The sequence below is a fragment of the Elaeis guineensis genome, chromosome 12 (assembly GCF_000442705.2).
Source record: "Elaeis guineensis isolate ETL-2024a chromosome 12, EG11, whole genome shotgun sequence".
NCBI lineage: Eukaryota > Viridiplantae > Streptophyta > Magnoliopsida > Arecales > Arecaceae > Elaeis > Elaeis guineensis.
The window spans coordinates 13,977,116-13,997,044 of record NC_026004.2 but is presented as its reverse complement, the minus strand read 5'-3'; the positions used below and the strand labels follow the sequence as shown (position 1 = coordinate 13,997,044).

The window sequence follows — 19,929 nt, the reverse complement described above, 5'->3', positions numbered from 1 at the left end:
ATAAAGCTCTCATGACGATCCATGGGGCAACCGACGCTCTTTTTTGCATCGGCTTCCCCGCCACACTCCGCAAGGCTGTCAGGGCTTGGTACTCCGGTCTCCGATCGGGTAGTATCCATTCCTTCGGGCAGCTCGAGCACTCGTTCGTGGCCCATTTCAGTACCAGTCGAAAGCCGCCGCGTACGTCGGACAGCCTTTTCTCCCTCAAGCAGGGCGAAAACGAGACGCTCCGGCACTTCGTGGCGCGATTCAACGCGGCCACGCTCGAGGTCCGGGACCTCAACGAAGATATGGCTGTCTCAGCCATGAAGCGGGGCTTGAGGGCATCCCGATTCACTTATTCTCTGGACAAGACCCTCCCCCGGACTTATGCCGAGCTACTGGAGCGCGCGTACAAGTATATGCGTGCGGACGAAGGAGCGTCCGACCGACGCTTGGCCGAGCCCAGAGGCCCGAAAGAGAAGCGGAGGAAAGGTCGGGAGCCCGCCGAACCAAGAAGGCCCCCGACCGATAGTCGGGTCTCACCACCCCGACGAATCCAAAAGCCACCCCGGCAGCAGACTCCGAGGCCGGTACGCCCCAGGTACGACTCCTACACTCCTCTCTCCGCTCCCCGTGCGCAGATTTTGATGGAGATCGAGGGAGAGGAATACCTGCGACGGCCTCCGCCTCTGAAGGCAAAAGGCCTCGACCGTCGGAAGTACTGCCGGTTCCACCGAAGCCACGGCCACGACACAGAGCGGTGCATCCAGTTGAAGGATGAGATTGAAAACCTCATCCGCCGGGGGTACCTCGGCAAATTCCGGAAGGGTCCGCCGACCCAACCAGTTGCCGATCGACGCCCCCAACCGACTGAAGAGGCGGCGACCAACCAGCCGACGGCCGGAGTCATCAACATGATCTCCAAGCGGCTGGGCCCAGAGACGTCTGCAGGAGGGGAGCCGACGAAAAGGCCACGCCCAGACGACGTAATCACCTTCGCAGACGAAAGGGCATCCAGACTCCCCACGACGACGCTGTTGTTGTGTCGGCGACAATAGCCAATTATGATGTAAAATGAATTTTTGTTGATAATGGAAGTTCGACAAATATTTTGTTTTACTCGACCTTCTCCCGAATGCGACTGTCAACTGACCGACCTAGGAGGGTCCCTGTGCCCCTGATCGGCTTTGCAGGAGACACCGTCACGACAGAGGAAGAAATCACCCTGCCCGTGACGGTCGGCACCGAACCACGGCAAAGCACGGTCTCCCTCACTTTCGCGATCGTCCAAGTTCCTTCGGCCTACAACGCCATACTTGGACGACCCGGACTGAACGCCCTCAAGGCGATTGTCTCGACGTACCATCTCCTTGTTCGGTTCCCGACCAAAAACGGAATCAGGAAGATGCGCGGAGATCAACTGCTCGCCCGACGATGCTTCCAAATCTCCGCTCAAAGCGACGAGTCGAAGGATCCTCTGACAATCGACAAGCTGGACCAACGGGAGGAGGAAGAACGGGGTTCGCCGGTCGAGCAGCTCGAGGCGATCCCGATAGGAGAAAATCCCAACAAAAAAGTTTGGGTCGGGTCTCAATTGCCCGACACCGAACGACGCCGACTGACGGAGCTGCTGACGGCCAACGCCGACATATTTGCTTGGTCGGCAGCAGACATGTCGGGCATCTCTCCAGAAACAATAACTCACCGACTCAACATCGACCCGACGATGAAGCCGGTGAGGCAGAAGAAAAGGTCCTTCGCCCCAGAGAGGCAGAGGGCCATCGACGAAGAAGTGGACAAGCTACTCGAAGCAGGCTTCATTCGGAAATCCACGTATCCCGATTGGCTCGCCAATGTCGTCATGGTCAAGAAAGCCAACGGGAAGTGGAGGATCTGCATCGACTATACCGACCTCAATAGAGCCTGCCCAAAAGATAGCTTCCCACTTCCGAAGATCGACCAACTGGTGGATGCGACGTCCGAATTTCGACTGCTCAGCTTCATGGACGCCTTCGCCGGATACAACCAGATCCGGATGGCACTTGAAGACGAGGAGCACACCGCATTCGTGACTCCCAAGGGCCTCTGCTGCTACAGGGTGATGCCCTTCGGACTGAAGAACGTCGGCGCCACCTACCAGCGACTCGTCAATAAGGTCTTCAAAGACCAAATCGGGCGCAACATGGAAGTGTACGTGGACGACATGCTGGTGAAAAGCACGCAGATCCCGGACCACGTTCAGGATCTCGAGGAGACCTTTCGCACCCTTCGACGACACCGAATGAAGCTCAACCCGACCAAATATGCTTTCGGGGTGACCTCAGGGAAGTTCCTCGGATTCCTCATTTCTCAGAGAGGGATCGAGGCCAACCCTGAGAAAATAAAGGCAATCCTCGACATGCGTCATCCGAACACCAAGAAGGAGGTCCAACAGCTGAACGGAAGAATCGTCGCTCTTAGCCGATTCATTTTCCGATCAGCTGAAAGGTGCCTCCCGTTCTTCAAGATTCTGCGTCAGGCGAATGGTTTCTCTTGGTCGGATGAGTGCGAACAGGCCTTCGAAGACCTGAAAAGGTACTTGGCTTCCCCGCCGCTGCTCGTAAAGCCGCAGGTCGGGGAGACCTTGTATCTCTACTTGGCCACGTCTTCTGAGGCGATCAGTTCGGTGCTCGTTCGAGAAAATGAGTGCCGAACTCATCAGCCCATCTACTACACCAGCAAGGTACTCCACGGGGCCGAAGCAAGGTACTCGGAGACGGAAAAGATGATTTTCACCCTGACCGTCTCCGCGCAACGACTTCGACCATACTTCCAGGCCCACGCCATAGTGGTACTCACCAACCAGCCCCTGAGGGCGATATTGCGTCGACCCGACACATCTGGACGACTCGCAAAGTGGGCGATGAAGCTTAGCGAGTTCGACATTCAGTACCGACCAAGGCCTGCCCTGAAGGCCCAGGTCTTGGCCGACTTCATCGCCGAATGCCCGACGACCGACCAAGGGTCGGGAGCTGAAGACCCGGGATGAGATGCGGTCTCTGAGCCAGACCCGATCTCCACCTGGGTACTCCACATCGACGGAGCCTCGAACGCTCAGGGAAGCGGGGCCGGGCTCCTGCTCACGAATTCGGATGGGGTGGTCACCGAATACGCCCTCCGGTTCGACTTCAAGGCCTCCAACAATCAAGCCGAATACGAGGCACTCCTCGCTGGCTTGAGGATGGCGAAGGAGCTGGGCATCGACGGCCTTCGGGCATTCTCCGACTCTCAGCTGATCGTGGGGCAGGTCAAAGGCGACTTCGAGGCGCGAGATCCGACCATGATCAAGTACCTTCAGAAAGTGAAGGACCTCGTGGCACGCCTCGAGTATTTCGAGATCTCCCATATCCCCAGGTCGGAGAACGCCCGTGCCGACGCACTCTCCAGATTGGCGACGTCGGCCTACGACTCTTTGGGTCGGACATTCGTCGAAAACCTCCAGCAGCCGAGCATCGATCGGGTCGAAGAGGTGCAGCTGCTAACGTCCGAACCAAGTTGGATGGACCCGATTGTCCGGTACCTGACCGACGGGATCAGTCCCGAAGATCCCGCGGAGGCCAAGCGACTCCGATGGTCGGCCTCGCAATATGTGATCATGGACGGCCGACTCTACAAAAGGTCGTTTTCCCTCCCTTTGCTCAGGTGTTTGGGACCGACCGACGCCGACTACGCTCTCCGAGAGGTTCACGAAGGAATTTGCGGGAACCACTTGGGGGGCAAGTCCCTAGCCTTCAAGGTCCTGCGACAAGGCTACTACTGGCCGACCATGAAGAAGGATGCGGCAGAGTTAGTCCGGAGGTGCGAGCCATGCCAAAAGTATGCCAATATTCAACACCAACCGGCCAGCCAAATCGCTCCCATTGTCGCTCCGTGGCCTTTCGCCCAGTGGGGAGTCGACATTCTCGGCCCTTTCCCGCCAGCGTCGGGCCAGAGGAAGTTCATCGTTGTCGCCATCGACTACTTCACGAAGTAGGTAGAGGCCGAGCCCTTGGCGCAGATCACCGAGCGGAAGATGGAGGACTTCATCCAAAAGTCCATCATCTTCAGGTTCAGATTGCCGCACACCATCATCACCGACAACGGACGGCAATTCGATAACCAAGACTTCAGAGACTTCTGCGTCAGGTTCCACATCAGGCACCGACTGACTTCGGTCGGGCACCCTCAGTCCAACGGCGAGGTCGAGGTGACCAACCGAACCTTGCTCCACGGACTCAAGACCCGACTGAATGAAGCCAAAGGTCTCTGGGTCGACGAGCTGGGCTCCGTTCTGTGGGCTTACCGAACGACCCCCCGCGTCCCGATCGGGGAGTCACCGTTCAGCCTGGCCTACGGGACAGAGGCGATGATCCCGCTCGAGATTGGCCTACCATCTTCAAGGGTCGAGCGGTACCAAGAGCCGGACAACTCCGAGGGTCGGAGGGCCGACCTGGACCTCCTCCCCGAACTACGAGATGTGGCTCAAATCCGAATGGCTTCATACCGACAGAGGGTCGCCCGGTATTACAACGCCAAGGTCAGACCAAAGCTCTTCAGGCCTGATGACTTGGTCTTGAGGAAGGCGGAAGTCTCGAAGCCCTTGGACCAAGGGAAGCTGGCTCCCAACTGGGAAGGACCCTACAAGGTTGCAGACACCTTCGGGCCGAGAGCCTATCGGCTGGAGACCCTTGAGGGGAAGCCCATTCTCCGGACTTGGAACGCCGACAACTTGAAGCTGTATTACCAGTGAATTTTGTAATTCAATAGTCGGAATACAAGTTCAGTTTGAAAGTTCGGAGTTTTAACTCTTCGACTAGTGATCGGCGCTCAGCCCCAACGTATCGACGTGGACCTAGCATCCACCTGAAACCGACGACCTTATCATCGGTAACGCATCGGATCCTTACAAGGGCCGATGCATCTACAATGACGGGAGTCGACACTCCTTCGACGATGCGTCGGACCCTCACAAGGGCCGACGGACTCTTATCAACGGGAGTTGCACTCCTTCGACTTTCGGCAACACATCCGCCCTTGACAAAGGCCGATGCATCTGTTGCGATGGGAGTTCATACTCCTTCTATGATCGAATTTTTGGGCCGAGCCATCGGCCGACAGGCCGATCGGGCTCCAACCAAAGAGAGGCTAAAAGCCCACGCGACTGTCGTCGCGACTTCCGACCAGGCTACGGCCGGTCGAGGGATATTCGGCTTACCACCGTCTATCGCACGATGCGACCTTAGTCGCATCCACGACTTGCCGACCGACCTACGGCCGGTTGAACGACATTCGGCTTGCTACCGTATGTCGGAAGACACAGAACCCGACGCAAGAGCATGGGGACCCGACTTACTATTGTTTTCCCGACACTGCGCCAGACGACATTCGACTGAACACGTCTATGGAAGCCCGACTACCGAACCTTTACCAGGTTCGGTCGGCTCCCGACTCAACAGATGCACCCGACTGATGACTTCGGCTATCGGAAGCCGACCTAAAGTCGGAACGTACTCTACTTTCAGGGCTGCACAAGTTGTTGAAGTCCTACCGACTTACGTGAGTTGGCGACTTACTTAAGTTAGCGACTAACGTTCGACATCGCAGAAGTGTTCGGCATTACAAACAAAAACAGAAAGGAAGAAGTTTCATTCATTGCTGAAAGGAAATTACAAAGTCGGGTCGAAGCCCGATTACATATGTTTTTTCAGAAAACAAAAAAAAGTAAAGGTAGTCGGCAGTGCCCGATCATCTGTCCTAGTCGATCTCTTCGACCAACGGAGGATTGGGGATGATCGGCGTGTCAGCCATAAGCGGCGCTGGGTCGGCGGCCGAAGGAGGGGCTTCAGTCGGAAAGGGGACTTCGGTCTGCACCTGCTCCGGGACGGCTTCCTCCGCCACGACGACGCCTCCCGACGGCTGGTCGGCCATCTCCTCGGTTCCTTCCCCTTCGGCTCCTTCCTCCTCGGCTAACGGCGGGATGACGGTGCTGACGTCCAACTTCGGGTACAAGGCATGGACGGCATCCCGACCGTCCTCAAACCCGACCCGGTATGAGGCGAAGCCCGACTCGAGCATCTCCTCCCGGTATTGGTCGGAAGCCCGGAAGTCTTCCACCGCCCGATCGGCCGATTCTTTCGCCGACCTTGCCTCGTCCTCCGCGCGGGCGAGTGACTCCCTCGCCGACTCCGCTTCGACCCTCGCCATTTCGGCGTCGATCTGGGCGATGGAGAGCTCCTCTTCGGCTTCAGCGAGCTTCTCCAGGCTGACCCGAAGTTGCTCGCGTTCCCCTTGGAGTTCAGCGGTGGCGCCGTCTCGTTCGCGTCGGAGACGATGCACGGCCCGACCCTTGTGCCTGGCCTCCTTCTTGGCCGACCGAAGTTCGGAACCAAGCCGGGAGACCTCGTCGACTAACTTGGCCTCCCGGTCGGCCGATTGCTGAAGTTGGTCGGCCAACATTGCCCTCTCAGCTTCGGCCGCCGCCGACCTCTCCTTGAAGGCTGCCCGGACATTGCCGAACCTTCGATACCCGGCCTCCAGTTCGAACATCGTGAAGATCAGCTGCCGATGGAAAAAACTTCGTCAGAATCGCATAACAAGGAAAATTTCTAAGGGAAAGGAGAAGTGATGCGAAGCTTACCTCAACCATTGTCGGGTAGAACCAAGACAGCATCTCGGTCACCTGCCGAGATCGCAGCGACTCTACGTCGGCTGGGAGGAGGATCCCTTGGCACAACCTCCTCGCAAGGTTGTGGTCGGCCAATGCCGACGCACCCTCGGGGTAGTATGCACTGGGAGGCACTGTGCGGCTCCCCGACCTATCCTCCTCCGCGGGCTCCATCGGGGCTTTCCCCCGATCGGCTGCCTCGATCGACGGGACCGACAGCGAGGGGACGCTTGAGTTCGACCCGGCGCCCCCCGTTGCGCCAACGGACGCCGCCGGACGATGTTCGGTTTTCCGAACGTCATCCAGCTCCACCCGCACCGGTGAAGCCGCCGATGTTCCCTCGGCCGCCTCCTCGACCGGCCTCTCCTCAGTGTGGACCGTCGGAGCCGCGAGGGCTATTACCGGCTCCGACTGGTCGGTCGCCGACGCCTCGACGGTCGGCGGAGCTGGAGCTGGTTTCTTCGGAGGGCGCGAAGGGCCGGCCCCCGATGCTGGCCTCTTCCTCGTCGCGAACCGTCGAATCTCGGCGTCAGTCGGCCGCATCCTTGGTGGAGTCCCTGCAATACCGACAAAAATGTTAAAGACCGGACCAAAAGCCGAACAAAAAGAAAAGCCGGGGGATCGGGCGATACCTATTCGGGGGACCAGACTCAAGCCGGCATCATAGAGAGCTTGTTCGGTGACAAGCTCCCTCTGCTTCGGGACCGACATGTCTTTCAGTCGGTGGAAGTCCTCCCGGTCGTCCGCCTCCACCCGACTGTTGTCGTTGGCTTCGGTCCGGGGCACACCCCAGCGAGAAGGAAAGCCCCAAGGAGAAGAGGAGGAAACAAAGAAAAATTGGTTCTTCCACCCATGAATGGATGATGGAAGATCGGTGATGAAGGCAAGACCCTTCCGGGGGTTGAAGAGCCACCACCCTCGGGCTTTAGGGTGGGGTCGGAGCACAAAGAATGCCCGGAAGAGTGAAACGCGGGGGTTGGTCGGCAAGAGCTGACACAACAGCGCGAAGGAAATGATTAAACGAACAGAGTTCGGCGCCAGTTGCGCCGGACAGAGTCCGTAGTAATCTAATAAATTCCGAACAAACTCCGAAATTGGAAGCCGAAGACCCGTGCGAAGGTCTTCAACGTATAGCGCCAGATCGCCAGGCGGAGGGCTGTTGACCCGACCGTCGGCCCCTGGAGCGGAGAGCCGAAACTGCTCCGGGATGCGATATTGCTCCTGAAGCCGATCGACATTCGGCTCCGAAAGCGAGGAGGCCTCATCTTTCGGAGCCGATCGGGAGTCGTCGGTCAGGTTCTCCGACCGAGCTCCCTGAGTCGGATTCCTGGTCATTATGCCGGAACCGAATGAAGGAGAAAGAGGAGAAAGAGAAGAAGAAGAAGAAGAGGAAGTCGGGACCACGAACCAGATGGATCCCTCCGGAAGCAAGAGAGCTCTGCCCGCGACGACTGAGAAATCGCCCGGACAGAGTTTCCCCAGCGAAATGGCAAATGTGGATCATGGGTTCGGGAGGTCCTATATATATAGGGCCGACCGACGGCCGAGATGCTTCCGCGCCGACCGAAGACCCGCAGATGCGCGACGCGTGGCGCCCGCCGGTTGGCGGGAGATTCGGCGTGCCCCGTCCCAGGACGGCCGCACCGCCCACATTAAATGCCGGAGGCGCCGGCCAACTACCCTCGACACGCGGCACGCGGGGCGCGGCTTCGCATTCATGCGCCCGCGTCGATTCGCGTTCCCGATGGGATGCCTGACAGTGGCCCACTCCCCCACGATCGGCGTCGAATATCCGATCGTCTGACGCCGTATCGCCCGGCGTCCGATCCTCTGACACCGACGTAACGTCTGACGACGACAAGACGTGGCGTCTGACACCTGACGCCGACGTGACTTCTGACACCGACTAAACGTCCGGATCGCTTGGCATTTATGAGGCATCTGACATCGGATCAGCCGGTAGTACGGTCGGATCTACGCATGCGACAAATCCACTCCCAGTCGTCCGAAATTGCTACCCGAATGAAAGCATCGGCCAGCTCACCACCCGACTTAGGAGTGGAGGGGGGCAACTGTTGGGGGATACCCACCGACCGACCGACCGACTGTCGGAGGGCCCGACCGACTGTCGGAGGGCCCGACCGACTGACGGCTCGACCGACCGACTGGCGGCCCGACCGACTGACGGCCCGACCGACCGACTGGCGGCCCGACCGGCTCCGACGGACGACTCCGACTGGCCGATAGACCGACCGATCGTCGGTCGGGGCGACCGACTGACGGATGCCATCAGCGGCTAACTACCGGCCATTCAACGGTCCATCGCCGACTGGGGATATGTCGGGCGTATCCATCCCGACCGACTGAACCCAGAGGTCTGATGGCTGACTCACATGAAACTCGCCGACCGACGGAGGAACCCGACGCCACTCTGCTGGCCACCGACCTAGGGTCGGCCGACTCCTCCGATCGCCGTACAGCCGCCAGACCTTGTCAGCTCTGACACGGACATGCGGCGCGGTTACCTAGGGGCATTGTCCTGCCGAGGGCATTGTCAACCCTGGTGATTGGACAGCCACACGGCGACATGACATTTTCACGGCGACCCTGGCAGTCCACAGTGAGTTGACAGTTCCTCACTTGTCCACGTCATTAATGACGGTGCCATACCGTGCTCCACTATATAAACCGGGGAAGGCAACAGTGCAAAGGATCGATCCGCTCCGTCTCTCCCGAAATCGCAGGCTCGCCCCTCTCCCTCTCTCTCTCTCTCGATTGAGCTTTCTGTCTACATTTCACTGTTGCCCAGTCACCTCTCTGACTTGACCGTCGGAGGGTCCCCGCCGGAGCCGCCTTCGGTCAGTGCGGACTTCCTTTTGCAGGTGCACGCTCACCACCCCGGCGATCGGGCGACGAGGCGATTGGCCGCAACAATAATGATATGACATCCTATGAACAATTATCAAAAAGTAATATTATTGACACAGAATATCATACCAAGTATAGGATATTATAAACATTATCCGAAATGTCATACGATTCACAGAAAATTATATAAGTTCAGAAAATAATAATAATTTTTTTTATTTTATAATATTTTAAATAATATATATGACTTTGTATGTCTTTGTATGATATCTTGTGTTACTAATATTAGTTTTCGATAATTGTTTATAGGATGTGATAGAATGTCATACTATTTGTTGTGGTTCTAATAATATGGAGGGCATCAATAGTCTCACATCGGTTGTGAGTCAAAGAAGACTCGTGCTTATAAGGAGAAAAAAATTCTTTCCACATGAGGTACTTTTTAAAGGGCAAAACCGTGAGGCCTATGGGCCAAAGCGGACAATACCTCATGTGACGGACCGAGCTCTTGTCCGCAACAATGGTGCATCGAGAAGGAATCGAGGTCCGCCTCGATTCTCTCGAGCTGAGGTCCGCCTCGACTGACTATGGGGCTTCTCGAACTGTACACGTCGGAGTCCTCCTTGATTGGGGGGCTTTATTGTAGTTCTAATAATATGAAGGGCACTAATAGTCCCACATCGGTTGTGAGTCAAGAGAGACTCACACTTATAAAGAGGAAAAAATTCTTTCCACGTGAGATGTCTTTTAAAGGATAAAATCGTGAGGTCCATGAGCCAGAACGGACAATACCTCACGTGACGGGCTAAGTCTTTGTCCGCAACACTATTATTATAATGTCCTGTTATTTTCTATGACCTTTTGTTGATTGTTACGATGTTCTAAACAATTATCGAAAAATAATATAAAGACACAGAAAGTTATATATATTGTTCAAGATGTCATAGAAGAAAGAAAAAAATGCTATTATTATTTTCTGTTGTAGTGTAAAAGGGAAGACATCATTAGTCCCACATTGGTTGTGAGTCAAAAGAGACTTTAGCTTACATAAAAAGAGATCATCCATTCCATATGATGTGCCTTTTAAGGGGCAAAATGTTGCAGTCAATGGGTCGGATGGTTTGGATAGTTAGGTTAACTCCGCTCCTGCATACATGAGGTATTGTTGGTTTTGACTTTGATCATCTTTGGGTTTCAATGGGTCTAAGGCTTTAATGAGCCTTGGTCATTTGGAGCCCCTTTTTATCCTTTAAAAGGCAACTCACGTGGAAGAGAATGTTTTAATCCATATAAGCCATACTCTCTCTTGACTTACAATTTATATGGGACTAAAGATACTGTCCTTCTACAACACCTCCTGACACTTTCTGATATCTTATAGGACTTTCTATGAATCCTATGACATCCAGGATAATATTATGATATTCTGTGTTCGATGTCATAGGATGTTATACTATTATTATGCTAATGTTATTTTCTATGACATTCTATTAATTGTTACAATGTTTTGTTGTTATTTATAATATCTTAGCCAAGCACGAGCAAAATAAAATAAAAAAGAAGAAAAATATTTTAATCAAAAAATTTTTTTTATAAAAAATTTAACCTATATCAAATATATATCTTATTATTTATTATACTATATGGTCTAATTGGATAAAGTCGTGCACTTTTCCTCTACTTGAGATGGTGGACAAAGAATTTCTCTTCCAATGTGATTAGATGCGCGTGATATCTACTAGGTGGTAAAACCACCTGTAATTGGAAGGCCCAAACTCTGATAGCCCAAACTTCAGGGGAGGCCTGGGCTTGGTAAGTTTAAACATCCCGCCATAGGAGCAGAGCCATTCCGGCAACGAACCTCCCCGCTTCTCGCGACCGTTATTTTTTCTCCCCTGCCCCCAAAAAGAAAGAACCGGTACAGTCCCAAGTTCCTCTATCCCCTTCCGTTAGTTTCCTCTCTTCCTCTCTTTCTTCCTTTCTCTCCCGTCTTTCTCCCCATCCAAACAACCAGCCATGGCCTCCCAGCAGCCACAATACCCCCATGTCCTCCAAACCAACCCTGAAGCCCTCTCCCCCTTCCTCTCCAACCCTAATCCCACCCCCTCCGCTCCCCCCGAACCCTCATCCTCTCTCTACCCCACTGTCGATATGGCCGACATCGTCGGCGACCTCTTCCCCGACCCCGACGGCGACCCCAAGAACCCCGAACACCCCGTCAACCTCTCACCCCCCGTCGAAGAAACCCTCCTCGAGATCCCTGGCGCCCTCCTCCACCTCATCGACAAGCACCACAGCATCGAGCTCGCCTCCGGCGACCTCGCCATCCTCCGAGTCCGCCAGGGCGACAGCATCGTCGCCGTTCTCGCCCGCGTCGGTGCCGGTGACGACGCCGTCCAATGGCCCCTCACCCGCGACGAGGCCGCCGTGAAGCTCGATGATTCGCACTACTTCTTCTCCCTCCACGTTCCCGAGGGGACCGCTGATGACGGTGAGGACGGATCGGCCGACCTCCTCAATTACGGCCTCACATTCGCTTCCAAGGGGCAGGAAAGCTTATTGAAGGAATTAGATGGGATGTTGGAGAGTTGCAGCGGGTTCTCAGTTCAGAATGTGAGAGGAAAGGAGGCGTCGACGGTGCTGGACGGGTCGGTGGCGATGGAGATCACGCCGGCGGAGATCATGGAAGCCGGGCCGAAGAAGGAGATGATGGAGGAGCGTTCGGAGGCGTACTGGACGACATTGGCGCCCAATGTGGAGGATTACAGTGGCTGCGTGGCCAAGGCCATCGCAGCAGGGTCGGGGAAGCTGGTGAAGGGGATTCTGTGGTGTGGAGATGTGACTACCGATCGGATCAAGTGGGGGAATGAGTTCTTGAAGAAGAGGATGGAGAACACCGAGAGAAAGGAGGTCAGCCCGGAGACCTTGAGGAGGATTAGACGGTATCATTTTCTTTTTTTTTGTCTTAATTATGATAGGTTATATGAGATTTGATTGTGTATTTGTGTTCTTTCTTCCTTTTTTTTTTTGTGTGTAGAAAGTGACGTTGATGATTATTGACTTGTTGATTAGGGTCAAACGAGTTACCAAAATGTCTGAGAAAGTGGCAACTGGAATCCTATCTGGGGTCGTGAAGGTATCTGGATACTTCACAAGTTCAGTTGCAAATTCCAAAGTAGGCAAGAAATTCTTTGGACTCTTGCCAGGAGAAATCGTCCTTGCTTCTCTCGATGGATTTGGTGTGTCACCTGTTGATCTTATTTTGATTTTATTGTTTATGAAATATGCATTTCCGAACATTTGGTTTCAATATCTGCCGAGCATAAGATCATTTCTTTTGAGTTGTGGAAGGGTGTAAATCCTAGCATTTTATTTGTCTTTTAACTGGTCATTATGGTGAGTATCATTTTACTTTGATCTGCCTTCTTTTTCATGCATGCAAATTGTTATGAGCATGGAAAAGTAGTGCAAATGACCTTGTGATGATACTGGTATTTATCATATATTCCCCACAAAAAGATGCAACATTGCAACTTGTGCTATTTGTAACTTCCATCCATCAATTACTTCTGATTGTAATCCTAGGAGCGGAAAATATTATTTTGTAGTGATAAATTCAATTTAGCTCCCAATAAATTTTCTGGTACATCTAAGGTTGCTTAAGCCTTGAGATATAAGACATGAATCGGCTGAGTACATATCAGATCATATTAGTGAAAATAAGATTCATTCTCATCTCTGATCAATCAACAATATAGTTGGAGGTAATCTGTCTTGCTTTATGTCTGATTTGAGATTATGGCTTAAAATACCATAAAAGAAAGTATCAAACAAAAGAAGACTTATCTAGTCGATTTGTTATGCGTAGCTAAGGTGACTGATCTTTCAACTAGCTTTCTTTTGATGGCTGTCTCTTCTTCCTATTTTTCTTTCCCTGTTAAAGGTTTTGGTTCTTGTAAGAGTAGTTCCTTATCAGTAAACAAAAGAGGAGGGTGAGAGATCATGACATAACAATGATTCTAACAAGGTGAAGTGCAAGACTTTCTGCTTTTACTGAGAGAACTGGAAACTTTCAAGGGTGATAAATGTTGAGACACAGCACCTTTTCCTCTGGTGTCAGCACTTTGGAAGATGATCTGTTAGGAAATATAACTGTCATTTTGACCATGGTTTAAGCATTGATAATTTAAATTGAGACCACAGTTTACCACTTTGAGGATAATTCCATCCATACCATCAGGGAATGAGGTAAGCTTGTTGTCTGATGCTTATTCAACCATCAAAGTGTAAGTTACTGCAAGTGAGTTTGTGTTAATGAAGATTCAAAAGGGAAATTTTAAAAGCAAACATTTTAAAACAAAGAATAGAATGCAAGAAAAGAATCTCCATAGGAAAATCAAATAAAAATGTAATGAACATAAAGATACAAATTCTGTCATTTTTTCTTCCTTGATCTCCTTCTTTGGCGTAAATCCTATATTTGTGAAGGCTTGAAAAGGGCCTTGGTAAAGGTCACCCTCTTACCCAAACTAACATGAGGTGAAAGTTTTTTTTTTAAAATAATCTTAAACCCTGTATGAGGTTGGGCCTTGGCACAACTATAAGGTTGTTCCATTATTTCGCAAGTGTCATGGGTTTAAAACATGGAAACATCCTTTCTTCACGCAGTTAGGGCTGCCTACATTAATCCCAAACCCTATAGTGGCAGGAGCCTTGTGCACTAGGATGTCCTATCTTTTATAAAATTTTAAAGCATGTACACTACATGAACTATGAAACATGATGTGCATGAGAATGAATGTAAGTTGCTATGAAACTAAAAGCATTTTTCTTTATTGAGAACAAGAAAAGATTAATCCAGGGACTACATTAGGAAATGTCGGTGGGTGTTCAGCTACAAGCCTACAATGACGTTATACAAAGAATTGTGTAAAAACTCTCTTCATGCTTGATCTAACAGTCTAGGTGGCCTTAGTGTATATATGCTGATATCTAAGTACTGGTTTATAAAGAATATGATAGTTGAATCAGAACAGAGTACACTTTGCAACTTATGTGGCTGTCTACATACATATAAGGTTTTAGTTAATTTTTGGTTGCCTTGGTGACTCCATGTTCCATTTAAATCCTGCTAACTAGTTAAATGGAAGTTTTTATCTTTTCTGAAGTTGAATTTGGATATCAATATTTATCGTTATATTAGATAACAACATTAATTACTGCTCATATAAGTTACTCGATAGAAGTTTTAATTCTTTAGTACTGCTTCTACCTCTGTCAGATTGCTTTGTGCAGCTAAACAATACTTATTGCCAAGAGGCATTAGGTGATTAATATTTGAATTTAGTTCATTAGGCCAATGGTATGTGATATATAACATATTCAGGTCAAATATAGTGAACTAGATGAACTGGGATATGTAGTATTTCTGTTAGTCACTCACATATGCAGGGAAACAAAATGTGTTTCGTGAACATAAGCACAAAGATGGCTGTATCATTTGAATTTTGGGCACTAAAGTGCCTAGTGCCTGAATAAGAGAGGAAGTTTTTCTTAGTGGTTAGGAGATTTAGCTGACTAGGATGGAGCTAGTAATCAGTGCACTGGAAGAAAGCTTAGAAGTCACACAATTGGAGAAGTTACATGAGTGTACATAAGGGGGAACTGACAAGACAGAGTATGCAGCTTGGGCTTCTTGTTATGATACAGAAAAAAGCGGAGAACATGGAGATGCAACAACTGTTTGTTCATTTCTTGCTTTGACTGATATATGGCCTTCAATGTGAAGAAATGGTTAAATATATTGCCAACTGGAATGAATGGTAGACTCTGTCAATTACAAATGTGTTCCTGGATACCTGTTTTAACTGAAGTCCAAATTGTTCCATAGGCCTTACCGCAAGCCTAGGAATCTTTTGCGTGCCTTCTTTTGTTGACTAGCTAATAAATTTTCAAGGTTTCCAACTTTCCATGTGAATTGGCAATAGCAAATATTCTTTTTGTTTTTCACTTTTCAGTTGTGCTTCTTGTGAGGTTTAGAATTAATTATCTTGCAGTGAAATGCCAAGTCTTAATCACCAAGCAATAATCAAAAGCAGATTTCTGGCATTTGTCATTTTCTTATATATATTACAACTTGCCTGCCTGTTTAATCTTTTTTCAGATGTTAGGCCATGGATTTTCTTGTTCTTTTTAGGTGAATAATAAACTTTTAGAGGGTTCTAGGCATCTGACCAAGTTTGTGAGGCTTCTTGTGGTTAGTTTATTTTTGCTGTTTAAATTTCTTGATTCAGTTTCAACAAAAGAACAAGTTCAGATCTCAGATATTCATTTTCATTTCACTTTTTACAAAATGAAGCCAGTAGTGTCATAGCTACAGCTTATATTTCTTTTGGGTAATTTTGTCACTCATTTTATATATAGCCTTTTCTTTTTCTTTTTCTTTTTCTCCCAGGATGTCAGAAGAGATCAACAGAGGCATCAAGTGTTATTTTGTTTTGATCCTACTCCTTCATAACTCTCTGCTGATTACTGATTCATAAACTAATAGTATTTCTGCTCTGTTCCTCTCCTTGCCTAACAGGCAAGATTTGTGATGCTGTTGAAGTGGCCGGGAAGAATGTCTTGTCAACATCATCAGTTGCAACAACTGGACTTGTATCTCACAGGTATAATTTGAGTGAGGAGTTTCTGGTCTTCTGGCTTCTTGCTGGATCTACATGATGTAGATAAAATTAGCTCTACCTTTTAACTGAGTGTTCTAAGCATTGTCAGCTTTGTCCTTTTGACTTTGTTTAGAATTGCTACTAAACAAGTTATCTATTAGTTTAGCATCTAGCTTAAGTCACCGTTGTCCTTGATGATCATGAACCTTTTAGTCAACCAGTATAGAATGTGATAACATATCAGAGCTTATTGAATGGTCCAATTTTTAAACTACATAAAGAGTCAAGTGGGTAGAGTAACTGGCGGTAGTGGCCTCGGCATTTATGCCCACACAATGTGCGCACACGCATTAAAGTTGAAGAATGTGTATGGAAAGTTGGTTCATGGCTCTGCTGAGTATCATTAGGGTGGTCATGTTCATTTCAAGAGATTGCCATATGATTGGATGATCAGTATACAGCCTTGTGTGCCAATACCATGGTTCAAAATTTTGGTGAACGCAATCATTTAAGGTTGAAAAAAGAAAAAACAGATTTTTCAGATATTATCACATTTTGATCGTTTTTTGCTTCATAAAGGGCCTAGCCTCTATAGACACTATTACATCATTTTATTTTCACAATTTTAATGAAAAATTTGAAAATTACTTAAAATTTAAAATAATGGTGTGAAATATTGAAAAGTCTAGCCTAAAACTACCAAAATTACATTCATAATGATATTAGACAATCCAAAATACATTAAAAGGGTGTCAAACAACTGGTCTTCTTCTATTCTATTTTTTTTTATTCTGGAATTCTTTCTTGGCTTCCTCCAAGATAAGGGTAGTTCGGAGAAAGGCTGTTGAAACTTGAAACAAGAACTTCATGAGGTGGGTCCTGAACCAAAATGGAAACCAACATTTAAAACTCATTTGTTCTTTGGCAGCACGAAATTTTGTTCACGTTCCATTGGATATGAGTTCCCCTATGATCATTCATCTTCAAGCTAGTGCATTTTCAAATCTCAAAACCCAGTTTGCTCGATGTTTATATTCCTGCTTGACTGCCATGCAATCTCAAACCTACCACTTTGAGCAGTCTCTCCAAATGTTGTCAAGCTGTCCTATTCTTTTGTATGAGAATCAGAATCTATAAGACTTATTTCCTCATTAAAGTAGGGTGAGTTACTTCTTTAAAAGAATTAAGCTATTAAATTTGTATGGGCTGGTCAATGTAGGTATGGTGAACAAGCAGCTGAGCTCACAACTGAAAGCCTTGATGCTGCTGGGCATGCTATCGGAACTGCATGGGCTGTCTTCAAGATCCGGAAAGCTCTTGACCCTAAGAGCTCCATTAAACCCACATACTTAGCAAAATCAGCTGTAAAAGCAGCAGCTGCTGAACTGAAGCCTAAGCGAAAATAGTGTAAAAAGAAATTAGCATCTGCGAAATGCTGCCATTTTTGTTTCTTCTCTTTTGCTTGAAGCTTTGAGCTTCGCAATCTGCAGCCAAGTGTTGGTCGAGGATTTTTTTTTCTTTAATAAATAAATTAAATAAATATTCATGGCCTCAGATGTTTGTTTTTGTTGCCTCTTGTGTTGTGCATGATTTCAACAGCTCAGTTTCTGTAGTATCCCGTAGTTAACATGTTATAGTTCCATAAATATTCATGTAGTAATCTTTATGTTTTGAAAGGATAATATCTGCCATAATGGACTAAGCTGATGGGCTTAGTACAAAGAATATAGTACAAAGAACAGTTAGGAGAATAAGGTCAAAAATAAGTAAGCATTCTGTCATTTTAATTTGGGGTTAGCTGTGCATCTTCTACCAAACTCCTACTTAAGTGAAATATAACCGGCTTGTGCTTGCTTTGAAGGGAAAGTAGCTGTTTGACTGGGAGGAACTAATGAGAGAGAATTGTTGGAGAATAATTGGTGCAAGCAACTTTTGCAGGGAAACTTTATTTGTTATTGAAAAATTTGGAGGGTACTGGAGTTGGAGTTGGATCCCTCAAATATACACTTCATCAAGATTTATCATATAGGCCGGTACCGTACTGTATAGAATATACCAAATCAGTATGCAATCTCGTAGCATATTGATATTTGGTATGTTTTATCTTGTACGATACTGCATATTGATACTATAATAGAGTGATACAAATTTTGGTTCCGAGATGGTAAACCCTGCACTCCATGGTCCATTCAGAAATAGGATATCACAATCTGTTTAACATATGATATATGATAATCCGAAATCTCTCAGTTGTAGACCTATGATCCATTACATGCTTATTTCCTACTTTTTTTTTTTTTTTTTTTTTGTGGGGGGTGCCTCAGCTTTATCAATGCTTCGTCTCCACTCACCTGTGGAAAAGGATGCTGTTAGGTTCCTCCATCAAACTGCTTGGAACTGGTGTAAGCCTGGTTTTCCAAGCTTCATACGCGGGTCGGTGATTAACTAAAGGGCAAAAAAGCGAACTGTGCCCTTGATGATGGCAATGCAAATGGAGAAGCCCACAGGTCAACCTTTATCCTGTTCGGACCAAGTCTTCGGTCCGGACCCATTGAAGATCCCTAATTGATGGGAGCAAGTTGAACACAATTTGGAAAACTTTTAGGGGAGACAAAGCATAGAGCAGATTAAACTGTTTGATCATCTAAAATTTTTTGATCATCTTCCTAACATCCTCATCAATATTATGTTATGGTCTGGCATGTCTAATTCACATAAGAGTAATATAGATGACTACCATCTCTCGGTCTAACTTATCTTTTTTATAATTTTTATAACGTATCTCTATTTCTAATTTTAAATATTTATATCTTTTGTCTCTGACGTTTGAGTTAAAAAGTACAGTAGACAAGCAATGCTACGTCATAATTAGTAGGGAGAATTTCTTTATACACCGTGGGTGGTGGTGCAGAATGCATCATAATTAGTAGGGAGAATTTCTTTATACACCGTGGGTGGTGGTGCAGAATGCATGCCGTAATTGATACATGTATGAAATCGAAATATGGTGTGCGAAAAAAAAAAAAAATTTTTCCGACTCCACACATGAGCCAATCATCACGGAGGGTGCTCACGGTACTGCACCGACTGCGGTGCACAAAAAATCTCTCAACTTGTAGGATGGCTTAGGTTCCAGAATGAGGTCCGCAAGTACCGAGGGTAACAAACCCCAGATGGGGTACTTGGCCAAGCTGACAAGCTCGTGCAGGCTGCACAAATTGGGCTGGATAAGAGCGGCACGCCGACGGAAATTTTAACAATATTTGTGTGCTGATGCGAGCAACCAACACTATTAATTTTAACAACAATTATTGTTTGTTGATGCAAGCAACACCGAAAGGTGCAGATCGTGGTGGAATGCTGCCAAAAATCTTGATCCATATCTCAGTTCCTCGTATTACTTGCATCGCAGAAAGATTAACTATTGTTCTACCAGAGATCTGCAATCGAATTCAATAATCTACGAGACGGCTGCAATATATTGAGCTATAAGAATGACAACTCTCTCTCTCTCTCTCTCTACACACAAACACCACCCCACACACGCACACACACACTTGGCTACAAGATTCTAACTTGCTTTTATTTTTTGTTTTTTTTCTCCGTGAGAAAAGGGGAGGAGAGAGTGTGCACTTGATTTTTTCAATTTAAACCGAATCAAAATTTTGAAAAATCAAACTTTCGTATTTGTACTTTATAGAATCAAAATGCGAACTGAAATAGTTTAAAATT

General features: G+C 48.3%; 1 protein-coding gene across 1 annotated transcript; it reads left to right on the top strand.

Annotated features, from left to right (window-relative positions):
* The first annotated feature begins 11,490 nt into the window (after positions 1-11,490).
* LOC105055083 (protein EARLY-RESPONSIVE TO DEHYDRATION 7, chloroplastic) lies at positions 11,491-17,698 on the top strand. Its single transcript, XM_010936795.4, has 4 exons — positions 11,491-12,474; positions 12,605-12,771; positions 16,116-16,200; positions 17,417-17,698. Exons 1-4 carry the CDS (start codon positions 11,549-11,551, stop codon positions 17,601-17,603), a joined length of 1,365 nt encoding a protein of 454 aa, XP_010935097.1. The 5' UTR covers positions 11,491-11,548; the 3' UTR covers positions 17,604-17,698.
* The last annotated feature ends 2,231 nt before the right edge of the window (positions 17,699-19,929 follow it).

Bases quoted from the DNA above. Each gene is read 5' to 3' on its own strand.
- LOC105055083 (XM_010936795.4), top strand. From the start codon at position 11,549: ATGGCCTCCCAGCAGCCACAATACCCCCATGTCCTCCAAACCAACCCT. The intron at 12,475-12,604 runs GTATCATTTTCT...CTTGTTGATTAG, and splicing joins ACCTTGAGGAGGATTAGACG to GGTCAAACGAGTTACCAAAA. The intron at 16,201-17,416 runs GTATAATTTGAG...TGGTCAATGTAG, and splicing joins ACTGGACTTGTATCTCACAG to GTATGGTGAACAAGCAGCTG.